Source organism: Micromesistius poutassou (genome assembly GCF_964030765.1).
Source record: "Micromesistius poutassou genome assembly, chromosome: 2".
Lineage (NCBI taxonomy): Eukaryota > Metazoa > Chordata > Actinopteri > Gadiformes > Gadidae > Micromesistius > Micromesistius poutassou.
The window spans coordinates 1,618,713-1,631,299 of record NC_140272.1 but is presented as its reverse complement, the minus strand read 5'-3'; the positions used below and the strand labels follow the sequence as shown (position 1 = coordinate 1,631,299).

Below are 12,587 nucleotides of genomic sequence, written 5' to 3'. Positions count from 1 at the left end.
TTAAGGTCGCTGTATACGTACTCTATCTCTGTAACTGGATATTACATACGTTAAAGTAATGACCAACACTAATTTGTGATGCCATCTATAGTTGCTCTCAGGATCCTCCAAGAATGATAGGTTTACATCGGAGATGCTTTGGAACCTTTGATTGTCATTTTGCAAGTATAACTCACAATATTTATAGAAAGTTAAGAGTTAAGGCCAACTAGTGCTAACAATTGACAACTTGGCAGAGATCGACAAATAGTCCTAACTCAAATTTTCCTGATGACTTGATTCTATTAATAGTCTTGTTATTCTCTACCATTCATGGAAGGAAATAAGTATATTGCATGTGTTCTTAGAAATTGTAACAAGGAAGTCTCTATTAACTGTAAACATTACAGTTTCGTATTTTTTCAAGCCAAGGGTACTCTATATCAAGTCAGGCAGGTTAATAATGGAACTACGCAAAATACTCAAGAAATGCCTGTTTGTATTTTGCTATCTAGACAGTGACTGTGATATCTCATATTGCATACTTAGAAGCCAACTCTAACCTGGTGGTCTCTGTATCACATGTGAATTGTTCACCCAAACCAGGCCTGAATAAACTCAGCTGAGGGCTGCTGTTTTACACAATGCTCACCTTTTTCCTTGAGGTTTTCTGTGCTTGTATATGTGTGGCGAGTTCTCCAGATTTTTACTATGCCTATTTTAAAATGACGCTTTTCACATGAGCTTAAAAGGAAGTTATTAACACATTATACTACAAAGGGTCTATAAATACTATAGTACTAGTGTACTAATATACTGGATAATAGATAGATCTCCAAACCAGATAATACAGGGAAGATTTAGGATGGTAATCCCCCTGTAGAAGTGTTTCTTTGTGCGATATAGGGCAATGTGAGAAGTGATCTTTTATGAGTCAGCTCCATATTCAGCTGGTGCAGCATTCACTTTTACGGCTGACAAGGTTTTGCACAATCACCCTTTAGTGTTCTCTTTTGCAATAGTATAGGTTTGGTTGGAAACGTCATATATATAGCCTACATCATCAGAATACACCAGCAGAAGTTAGAAGAAGTGGATTATAGCAGTCAAAGCCTCTTAGCAGGATTAGAGCAAGAAGAACCATTGCCATTACACCACACCAGCAGTTCGATCTCCCTCTTTAATGCGATACTTCTCTTTTATTATTCATAGAATATTTATATATAAAGATAAATCTTCTTATTTTAGATCTTCAGTCACCTTACAGTTGATATGAATTAAAAAATTTAAAAATAAATTGATGACAAAGAGCAAGTAAATTACTAAGATACGACTACAGCAAGGGGAACATTCAGTCTTCAGATATATTTAAAACAGAAATAAGTTAGGAAGAACAAAATAAAAAATATTTTGATCGATTTTTGATGATGATTATTTGGCTATTAATCGAGTTTAATTTCGTCTTATTTTGATATTATTCTTATTATTAGATTTGAATGAGTAGCCCCGAGTGTACAGTCTGATAAGTGGCCCACATAGGGTTAGCTTGTTCTCCAGCCTCCACGTTCACCCCACCCAACCCCAGCCTCCCACACCACCCGCCCCCAGCCTCCCACCCCACCCCACCCGCCCCCACCCCACCCGCACCACCCGCCCCCAAGCAAACCCAAGAACAGGCAGTCTCGCAGTTATTCGGCGACGAAGAAGGCCAGTCAAATATATCGGGAAATAATATTGCTTTAAAACCCATTTGTAGGTAAGAACCGTCTTTCACGCCATTGGGCGATCTGCAATACCAAGTCTACGCGAGGCGTCGACTCTTCTCCGCCGCAGTAAACTGGTGATTGTACGAGCTTTACAGCGCGAGCCGCCTAGCCTCGGAGCTAACAGTACATTCTGCTCCACTTCCGTCTTGCTAGCTGCGTTAGCCGAGCCTTGCGATCGAAATGTCGAAATGCGTCGTCGCGAGTAACCCGGGCGTGTCTGATCGTTTGGTCCAAAACATGTGTCAACATTGGGTCGTGTTAGTGCCCGACTCGCACCGTGGGCCACCCCGTTAACATTTAGTGGCACGACAATGTTGTCTAAAACCAGGCAAAGATGTCCACTGCTAACAGGCTATCGTTAGCGCAGTCTTTGGTAAACAACATCCTCCTCGGGTGGTAAAATAGAGGCGATGGTGGCGTAACGTTGGTCATTCTGCCCACATGCAACGTAATAGACAAACCATGTCCTTGTTTGGGACTTGTTACGTGTGTGGTGATTGAACTGTGATCAGTGCAAGGACTGATTGACCCAATCGTTTAACCGATAATCTGTTAACCAATCGTTACCCTAATGATGTGTCGAGGTGACCCTCTCAGTCTGAAAAAACACCCATCTGTGCTGTTGTCTGGCTTCCCAAACAAATTCATAGCATAAACTTCAATTAGAGTCGCCTAAGGAATCGTTGTTTGTCTCATGAGGGGGTGGCAGTTTTTTTTTTTGTTTTTTTTTACAATTAATTAATAGCCCTTCATTTACTGTATTTTGTATTGGCTTGAATAAAACCTCCCTTCATAACCTGTTCTTTTTATTTCTCCTCTTTCCCAATTTAGTTATGGCAGCAATTCGAAAAAAGCTGGTCATAGTGGGGGATGGAGCCTGTGGAAAAACATGTCTGCTCATAGTGTTCAGTAAGGACCAGTTCCCAGAGGTCTATGTACCCACTGTGTTCGAGAACTATGTTGCTGACATTGAGGTGGATAGCAAACAGGTATGGATGACTTCCTTTCAATCATGTCTCCTCTCGATTGGTTGACTCTATTTTGACAGTATCATTATGTTAAAACATGTCAGTGCTTTGATTAATGCATGCATTGACAAATCACTTTTTCTAGGGTTCGGCTTTGTATAATGTTTTCACTTTTTGCATGCAGGTTGAGCTGGCACTGTGGGATACAGCCGGTCAAGAGGACTACGACAGATTGCGTCCACTGTCCTACCCAGATACTGATGTCATTCTCATGTGTTTCTCCATCGATAGCCCCGACAGTCTTGGTAAGGAAGAACACCCATGACAAGAGAATCAACTGGGTTGAGGGATGACCATAGATGGACATATATTGTTTGATTGATAGAAGCGTAATCCCTATAGAAGCAAGGCCAGTTAAGGAGCCTGTAATCACCATTTAGAAATGTGGAAATGGTAGTGATTAATTAACAACGACACACCTAAAACCCAAATGAATTAATTTAGAAAATACCAGAGGTTGCGAACATGCCGTTTATGCACAGACAACATGGCGACGGTCTCTGACTGTGGCTCAAACCTCTTTCACGTCTGACGTCTGTGCCGGTCGACGCTGACATTTCTGCGTTTTCCTTCGTCCTCTCAGAGAACATCCCTGAGAAGTGGACCCCTGAGGTCAAACACTTCTGCCCTAACGTTCCAATTATTCTGGTGGGAAACAAGAAAGACCTGCGCAACGACGAGCACACCCGCAGGGAGCTCGCCAAGATGAAGCAGGTAAACGTCGTCAAAAAAGTACACAGAAAGTGTGTTTTTTTACGTACAAACGCACTTAGAAACACATTGAGTATAAATATCGGGAGCATTAGCGCCAGGTGTAGTTAGTTACGCTAACATGTCTCTTGCCGCCGACAGGAGCCCGTGAAACCGGAGGAAGGCCGTGACATGGCCAACAAGATCAGTGCCTTCGGATATATGGAGTGCTCTGCGAAAACAAAGGATGGCGTGAGGGAAGTGTTTGAGATGGCCACCAGGGCGGCGCTACAGGCCCGGCGGGGCAAGAAGAGCAACAAGTGTCTTCTGCTGTAGATGGGGGCCACTGCTTCCTGACGTGGGGGTGTGGAGGGGGAGCAACGCGAGGGAGGAACCAACCGACCACCCCCCCCCCCCCCCACCCACGACCTACCCAAACACATCCACACAAGAGACTGTGCTCACCCGTTTTTACTAAAGGTGTAATTCTTTTTATTTTCTGTCTAAAGCAAGTAGTTTTGTCAGTATTCAACTTTGAGGTCATGAGAAATACTTCTTTTTTTTTGTACTTTTAACCTGAGTCATTTTGCCATATTGAAAGCAACCTTCTTTACAATTACCATGCTATCCAAGAGGTCAGCCAGGGGACCTATGGTGTCATACCTGCCAACAGCATAAAGTGCTTAAGCCCTTCCTGCTGCTCTAAAGGAACGTTTCCAAGAGCCAACTAGGAGGGTGAAGTACCTCTACACTGTGACCTATAGTCATTCATTATTTGAAGAAACAGTTATGCCCATGAACTCGAAATTGAGTTCTAATGTGTTTCTTACTGAGAAAAAAAACTAAAACCTATGTGCTTTATGATCACATGCACAAATCTGAGAAGACTGGAAACTCATTTTGTTAAAACACAAATGTAACTTGGTGTTTTTGTGTAATAAATTACTTTGAGATAATTTGCATTAATGAATGAGTTTGAATGAATGCTTAATGTGTTTTAAGAGTTTATTCTTTGGCTGGATTTACACAGAGAAGTAAAAATATATATTTTATTTAAATCCTGCAAGCGCAAACATTTGCAATACAAAAGGCTTCTTTGGCACATGCAATTTAGTGACGAAAAGTAATAAGTGCAGAATAAGATTATTACAATGTCATTCTAACATTTAACACCCTACCTACAAATTCCCTCTTGACTTGATTGGCAAAACATTTAAAAGTATTAAGTAAAGAACCTCTTTCTATTCTCTATTTTATTGCATTGAATTAAACACAAAATTAACGAAAACAATCTAAAGAACAAGTCTAAATCTCTGATGGCAAGTCATCAACGCCACAAATCCAATTTTCTGGGCGAGTTTACAGAATGAAAAGCAGACAAAATACATGAGCCTGAATGTCATTGGTTCTTCTTGGCTGGAGCACGAGCACGGCCAATGAACACTGGAAGGAGAGCTACAGCTACCAGACCCAGGGATACTAAGGGCCGATAGAATAGCCAACCACTTGCAATGACGAGAAGGGAGAGTGAGCAGGAGATGCAGAAGGCGAATAGTTTCAGCCCCAAGGAAACAAGCTCTCTGACAATAGGGAGCCAATCCACTGTGGAGAAAACACAGGGCAAATCAATAATCTGATCCTGAAACCAATAGGATATTGTTCTGTTTGCCTGCCATAGCAGCAAATGCTTACCCAGTGTGTAAAGAATGCGTGTGGTCAAACTGATACCAAGGAACATAAGAGCCCAGCCAGCAAACCTCAGCCCCCATGTCTTCATGGCATTGGACTGGTGCTCCTTCTCAAATACTTCCTAGGGACAAAATGTATTCAACATTTTTTCAACATATTCAATTGTAGACAGTTGAAATGTTTCACAACTTGAACCTGCTGCTGTAAACAATTTCGTCGCAATCACGCCGCAAGAAACTCATCTCAGAGGATGTATGACGAGTAGACCCACCTGTGCCGAGAGGTCCTCCAGGTAGAGAAACTCAAGTCGGTCTCCTGACCTGGTCTTATAGGACTTCAGATTCTCTCCACTCTGCATGGCGACCACACTGACCTGAGGTCAACAGTCATGAACATGAAAAGAGGATAGAATAGTACTTCTTCTGTAAAAGAACAACTTTATATATACACTCATGTATACTGAAAATACACTGGAGATCTTAAGTCCATAGCCGTTTCTCAATTCGCGTTCTTGTGTGTTCTCGTGTACTTGCGTTCTCGATAAACGTCATCAGTGGTAGCCCAAGCACTGTTCCAATTCCAAGTACGCGAGTACGCGAGTACAGTCGTAAAACCCGTGTGTGTTCTCGATGCGTTCTCGATGAGGCCGTTCCACCGAGGACGCATCGGAGGTGACTCGTGTGGACTTGGGACCGTTAAGTATCCCAGAATGCATCATCGAGTCCGCTGCTGTTCCAATTGCAGGTGCGTACTCGCGTTCTCGGAAGTCCGTACTTGAAAGTCCGGACTTGCCAAGTACGTACTTCCAAGTCCGCGAGAACGTAGTCTGCGTGCTTGGTATTGAGAAACGGCCCATGATTAGTCGACGGATCAACAAGGACATCTGGAAGCTAGGACCGACTCACCGTCTCAGAGGGAGCAGGATAAGACCCTTCCCCACTGAGCCCTGCGTAGGAGAAGCTCACCCTCACATCTCCTACCTGACAGACGACAGCAGCACAAAGTTAAAATTCATCCCTCAACGAAAGGGAGTACATATTTACAGCAGTATCTAAATACAGTGCATCAGATGTGGTGGAACTTGAGACGGCAGTCATGCGTGCACAAATTAATGCAGCACATTCTTTACATTGTTTCCCATACCTCCGGTCTACGTGGGTATGGGGTGTGGTAGAAATAGTCCTCATAGATGGTGAGAAAGGAGCCAGGTTCGAAGGGCGGGAAATCTTTCAGCCGCAGCGTCTGGAAGTTATTGATCTGCTCCACAAGTCCTGTGGAGTAGAAAGGCCGTAGGCTTTGACATAGTAGACGTACTAGTTATAAAGCTTGATGGTACACAGGGCTTCAGTCTGCTCTTTAGAGGAATACCTTTAGACAGAAGAAATGGGCCCACCCTGACTTCAGGAGCCACTACAGTCACACTTTCAACCGCCATGGCACTGTAGCAAAGTAGAAAACGAACAAGAATTAATCATACATTTCTCAAGATTGAATGAAACTTTCGGTAATTTAAAATAATTTAAGTACCTTGGGTTCTCATGACCTATTTCCTTATCGAAGTGCCTGCTGTTGATCAAATCTGATTTCCATTCTGTGTCTGAGGAGAGGAGTAGTTCAAAACATGGATCCACAAAGGAAGTTTGGCATATTGTGGCTCATTGCTGAATACAAAGAAATATACATATGCAGCATAGAAACACTCACTGTAGTTGTACGTTGTCTCTGTTTTGGTCTCTCCATTCTCTTGGTAGTCCCTGAAAATAATCACCACAGAACAGGACATTTAATTCAGTGTTGAACCTGATGGGGTTTCTTTCCCTGCCCAACCCCTGGTTGTAGGCCTATGACCTGGTACTGGCAGTAGGATGAAACCTGACAAACCTGCTGTCATGGGACTCCACCCACTGATACATCTCCACCTGTCTCTTCAGCTGCACAGCCTGCACCACCACTCTGTAGTTTGGATCATGCAGGGGCTGGACAAAGAATGAATATAATATATAATTATAATTATAATTATAATTATAATGTGATAGAAACCTACAAATAAATATAACTAATATACATAAAGAATGTCAGTAATGGATTAAGTGGCTCAAAAGCAAAAGAGCCAAGATGACTGGCCCTTAAATGAGACGTACCTGCAATGTCCGTAACTTGGCGGAGAGGTGAACCAAGTTGTCGTTGTTCTGGTAGTCAATATTAGAGAAGGGGTTCAGGGACACCACCAGAGAAAGGCCTTCATCCAGTGAAGATGCCGTCTTCAGCGCCCTTCCCTGGGTAGGGAAATGGTAATTTACACAAGATTAAAAAAAGAGTTGTTTTCGGTATATAACATGACTGGGTTCAGTCGTTTCATGTTTAGAGTCTCGTACCTCATTGGTAAAGAGAACGTAAAATGATGCAAAGAACAGGCCGACTCCCAGCACCGTCCCCCCCGCAGTGTCCCCCAGGCGCTCAAGAAACCCAGGATTGGAGCGGCTTGATACACGCTTATGAGAGTTTTCCGTCCCTGAAAACTGAGAAAAAGAGAAAGTGAAAGTGTATCGGAATTCATTGGATTCAAACTAAACCTGTGGAAACCAATGGAAACCAATTTATTTATCAAACGTCAATAGGCTTTTAAAGTGAAAGATAACGTTTCATTTAAGACCTGATCTGATGTGATGCAAGTGATGCAAGTTTGAGCCTGTGTTGCCCTAGTTCAGCTCATTGAGCAGTTGATCCAGAAATTGTTATGAAATGTGATCAACAGAAAGGCACCGTTGGGGATTGTCATTAACTTTACACTGTTTGCTTAGAGAATCCTATTAAAAACACTGATGGTACCCATGACTATGACCCAGTATTACAATTACACACAAGCAAACATCCTCAGGGGCAGTCCTTGTTAATGACGAAACAAATCTTTATGTAGGTAATACTAGTCCCATAAAATACAGTTAGTTCACCAGCTCTATTGACCAGTGAAAGTCATCAAGACATAATGGAAGATAGTTTGATAGACATCAGCAATATAGCATTGAATGGTTTGTTTCTCATCTGACTGGAACAATTTGCCATATTTCATCGCCGAACATGGATGACACCTAGCAACAAATGCCATCATACTTTATTGAGTTATTGAGATGTATTGAGTGCAGCTCCGCAGACCTTCATTTCTTCATTGCATTGAAATGTGAGGAATGAAGGGTGTCACCGCTACACCCATATTTGAGTAAAGAGATTCAACTTACTGGAGGTGTGGAAGACATGGTCCTCCTAGTGCAACGATGTATACACTAGATATGAAAATAGGTAGTGCAATGATGTTTACGCCTTGTGCACAACTTATAGTTCCGGGCGTTGGTGTGGGTTACAGATGATGGGTCCGATCCGTTGCGACAGTTTCACTTCGGCTTGCGACCCCGTTCCCCGCTTATGACAGCCCGGCCCTTCTTCCCGTGGCATGCTGGGTAATGTAGTCATATCAGCGCTTAATAAAACACAAACTCAAAAAAATAACAATGTCCTCTTTTTTTTTTTTACACCGAGTTAATTATTCACGTTATATAAAATCCACTACATTTAAATAAAATAGGCTTTAATCTATAGGCTTCTATAGTTTACTTTTGAGCAATATATTTTAGCTGTTTCATTCCATTATTAAATATTATCGAAAATAAAACCAACAGCTACTTAGTATCTACAGACACAAACATTGCCCACAAACACACACACACGCGCGCGCGCACACACACAGACACAGACACACAGACACACACACACACACACACACACACACACACACACACACACACACACACACACACAGTAGGATACACCGTCTGCGATGTCCATCTTAAGAAGATTATTATAAATAGGAACGCACAGCATTTACTCTCAGCTATTATCCCTCCCACATATCCAACTAGCAAAGGTATTAGACGGACAGTGGATCTGTAGGACTAGAGACTCGCTTTGCTACAATGCAGGAGTATGACATCATTGTTCTTGGAACAGGCCTTAAGGTAAGAACAGCCCTGAGCATCATTATCATCATTAGTAAAATCACATATTCTTTTAAACTAATTTAATATCTTGCGTCTCACAAACAATTCTCTCTCTCCTCTCTCTCTCTCTCTCTCTCTCTCTCTCTCTCTCTCTCTCTCTCTCTCTCTCTCTCTCTCTCTCTCTCTCTCTCTCTCTCTCTCTCTCGCTCTCCCTCTCCCTCTCTCAGGAATGTATCCTCTCGGCTCTATTGTCAATGCATGGTAAAAGAGTTCTTCACATTGATAAGAATCCATACTTTGGGGGAGAGATCGCTTCCATTTCTCCCCTTGAGCAGGTGTGTGTTCAGCAGCAAACAAATGAACCAACAAACACTGTAGGATATTATGTGCTGTCTCTATTGACCAGTGATGCAATGTCTGTGATCCACACCCACAGCTGTACAAGAGGTTCAAGTGTCCGAGTCCCCCATCTCCATCCATGGGACGGGGGAAAGACTGGAATGTTGACCTCATCCCTAAATTCTTCCTTGTGAATGGTGAGAATAGGAGGCAACGCCCACTGTGCAACTCTGTCAAGTTTATCTTAACTACGAAGGCCTTATTTTTTTTGCATTGGTTAATGCTTCCCATTTTGCGTTGGCGGTCAGGTCCGATGATCCAACTACTGGTCCACACGGATGTCATGCGCTACCTGGACTTCAAAGTGATTGAAGGAAGTTATGTGTACAAAGCAGGCAGAGTCCACCTAGTGCCGGCCAGCGAAGAGGACGCCCTTCATTCAGGTGTCATCTTCTCGTCTGCGTTCATAACTAAAAAAAACAGGAGGAGTCCCGATCCTCCACACTGATATATCGAGGCTGTGTTCATCCTTACAGATCTGTTGGGCATGTTTGACAAGCGGAGATTCCGGAAGCTTCTCCACTTCATCCTCAACTTTGAAGTCGGCGATTATCGGACGTACCAGGACATCGACCCCCCGCAGACCACCACGCGAGACCTCTTCAAGCACTTTGACCTGGGGCCGGAGGTCATGGAGTTCGCCGTCCACGCCATGGCTTTGCAGCACAGTGAGGAGTCAGTAATACTGAACTCCCAACACCAATGCACAAAATAATGACGGGAAAAGAAAACCAAAGGTTTGAAGTTTTGTGTTTGAAAATGTCCACTCTTTTCTGTTTTCTCCATGTAGTTCCTTAGACCAGCCCTGCACGGAGAGCATCAAGCGGATAAGGATGTACCTGGAGTCCATGGCCCGTGTCAAAAGCAGCCCCTACCTGTACCCGGTCAACGGCCTGGGGGAACTACCCCAGGGCTTTGCAAGGTCCTGCCACACACTTGATCAATACACGTAGAGGAACACGGCTCACACACACACACACACACACACACACAAATGCAATCATTTTCACAGTATGCTGAAACAAGGTCTCCCCATAGGGTGAGGTTGACCTGTTTATACTGTATGGTCTATACATGGATGTGAAGACGTTTTGCGCGCGGTACTAGTATAATATAGTACCCTGTGTGCTGCAGACTGAGTGCTGAGCATGGAGGGACCTACATGGTCAACAGGGTGGTGGACGAAATCGTCATGGAAGACGGAAAAGTTACAGGGGTGAAATCTCAAGGAGACGTATGTAAAATAGATCAACAATAATAATAATACCAACAGCTGTAATGTAGAAACGAATGTGAGATGTGTGAACAGCTGTATCAATAATATGCATGTCGATGATATGCAGCAAATACGTTTTTTTCTTCCGTGTCGATTTCCAGCTGTTTCGCTGTCAGCAGCTGATCTGCGGCGCCAGCTACGCGCCCCACAGGGTGAAGAGGGTGGGCCGCGTCATTCGAGTCATCTGCATACTGAACCACCCAATCAAACACACCCAGGAGGCCAGCTCCTGTCACATCATCATCCCTCAAGCACAGCTCCACCGGAAGTCGGGTACACACACACACACACACACACACACACACACACACACACACACACACACAACCCCCCCCCCCCCCCCTCACGCACACACACACACACACACACACACACACACACACACACACACACACACACACACACACACAACACCCCCCCCCCCCCCCCCCTCACGCACACACACACAAGCAGACACACACACACACACACATTACGACACAAGACATGAACCACAACGGAAACCTCTTCTCTCCTCTCTCTAAGATGTCTCCATATCGATGGTATCTTGCACCCACAACGTGGCTTCAGAGGGGATGTACATCGCCACGGTGATTACAACCATAGAAACCAGCAACCCAGAGAGGGAGATCCAACCAGCACTGGAACTTCTGCAGCCCATCCTGCAAAAGTATTCAACGCAACGTTTCATCTTATTATGTCAACGCTTGTTACTCTTGATATTATAATGCGTGGTCAATGCAACACCACGCTACACACAGCATTAGGACAGTATTGTTCTGTGTCTGTTCCACCACCTAGTAATTCAGGTTGGGTCGTGTCACGTTGCCTTCACTGGCTTTTCTGATACTGTCCTCACTTTCAGATTGTTCAGCCACTTGGATTTAAAATAGTGCATTTTTATGGGAGTAATATAGTTAAAAATAAAGACGGTGACATCTGATGATTCACGTTTGTTTTACAGGTTTGTTTCCATTAAAAACCTTGTGGTGCCCTCAGAGGTCGGAGCAAAGAGCCAGGTATGACCGGGTCATTCTGGGTACCCGAACCTACTTGGGTGATGGACAAAATATTATACATTTAGCAAAGTAATGCTGTCTGTCAGTGTTGATCATTTGTGTCTTCTTTGTATACCTTTTTATAGATATTTGTAACCCGCTCGTATGATGCAACCACAGATTTTGAGACAGAGTTCGAAGACATCAAAGATATGTATCACAGAATCACAGGCACCAACTTCTGCTTTGCTGAGACACGCAGAGAAACGCCTGAAGACTCAGAAGAAAACTGATCACTTTCTTTTGCGTTTTGTTTCATGGAAGGTTTTGAAGAGTGTGATTTGTAATACAGCTGATAAATGCAAGGTTTCTAAGAGTGTGTTTTGTAATACAGCTGATAAGTGCAAGGTTTCTAAGAGTGTGTTTTGTAATACAGCTGATAAGTGCAAGGTGTTTTGGTGTTTTGTAGTGGAGCATAGAGCGATGGCAGCCACAGTAAAGTATTTGCATGGGGCAACATTGTTTTTATAAATGTGCACCGCTGGATTTGAGTGAATAAAAACATACCGTCCTATAAACATCTCAAGCCATGATTTTACACAAGATTTGAAGACATTTCTCGCCGCAAAAGTACAGCTATATTTTGAGAACTAGTGTCAGTGTATTTATTTGCCAAATGTGTGTGGGCCCAAACGATGCACACTGATTAAAGTGCATCGAAAGAGTGGATTAAAGACGAATCCCTGTGATGTCTAGGGATTTATGGGTAG

At 43.4% G+C, this 12,587-nt stretch overlaps 3 protein-coding genes across 3 annotated transcripts; 2 read left to right on the top strand and 1 right to left on the bottom strand.

The window, feature by feature from the left end:
* The first annotated feature begins 1,622 nt into the window (after window positions 1-1,622).
* Window positions 1,623-4,423, top strand: LOC311338870 (rho-related GTP-binding protein RhoA-B). Its single transcript, XM_084464207.1, has 5 exons — window positions 1,623-1,735; window positions 2,577-2,734; window positions 2,898-3,018; window positions 3,357-3,487; window positions 3,626-4,423. Exons 2-5 carry the CDS (start codon window positions 2,579-2,581, stop codon window positions 3,797-3,799), a joined length of 582 nt encoding a protein of 193 aa, XP_084320333.1. The 5' UTR covers window positions 1,623-1,735; window positions 2,577-2,578; the 3' UTR covers window positions 3,800-4,423.
* A 75-nt stretch (window positions 4,424-4,498) lies between these two features.
* tmem43 (transmembrane protein 43) lies at window positions 4,499-8,554 on the bottom strand. Its single transcript, XM_084464263.1, has 12 exons — window positions 8,389-8,554; window positions 7,528-7,671; window positions 7,294-7,428; window positions 7,034-7,128; window positions 6,857-6,906; window positions 6,680-6,749; window positions 6,521-6,591; window positions 6,296-6,423; window positions 6,058-6,132; window positions 5,424-5,525; window positions 5,156-5,273; window positions 4,499-5,065 (listed from the first exon to the last, which is right to left on the bottom strand). Exons 1-12 carry the CDS (start codon window positions 8,404-8,406, stop codon window positions 4,863-4,865), a joined length of 1,209 nt encoding a protein of 402 aa, XP_084320389.1. The 5' UTR covers window positions 8,407-8,554; the 3' UTR covers window positions 4,499-4,862.
* Window positions 8,555-9,120: 566 nt separating this feature from the next.
* LOC311339121 (rab GDP dissociation inhibitor beta) lies at window positions 9,121-12,110 on the top strand (the record flags this gene model as incomplete). Its single annotated transcript, XM_084464482.1, has 11 exons — window positions 9,121-9,162; window positions 9,372-9,479; window positions 9,581-9,680; window positions 9,792-9,926; window positions 10,020-10,218; window positions 10,334-10,465; window positions 10,678-10,777; window positions 10,921-11,092; window positions 11,345-11,489; window positions 11,819-11,838; window positions 11,998-12,110. 11 exons carry the CDS (start codon window positions 9,121-9,123, stop codon window positions 12,108-12,110), a joined length of 1,266 nt encoding a protein of 421 aa, XP_084320608.1.
* Window positions 12,111-12,587: the final 477 nt, after the last annotated feature.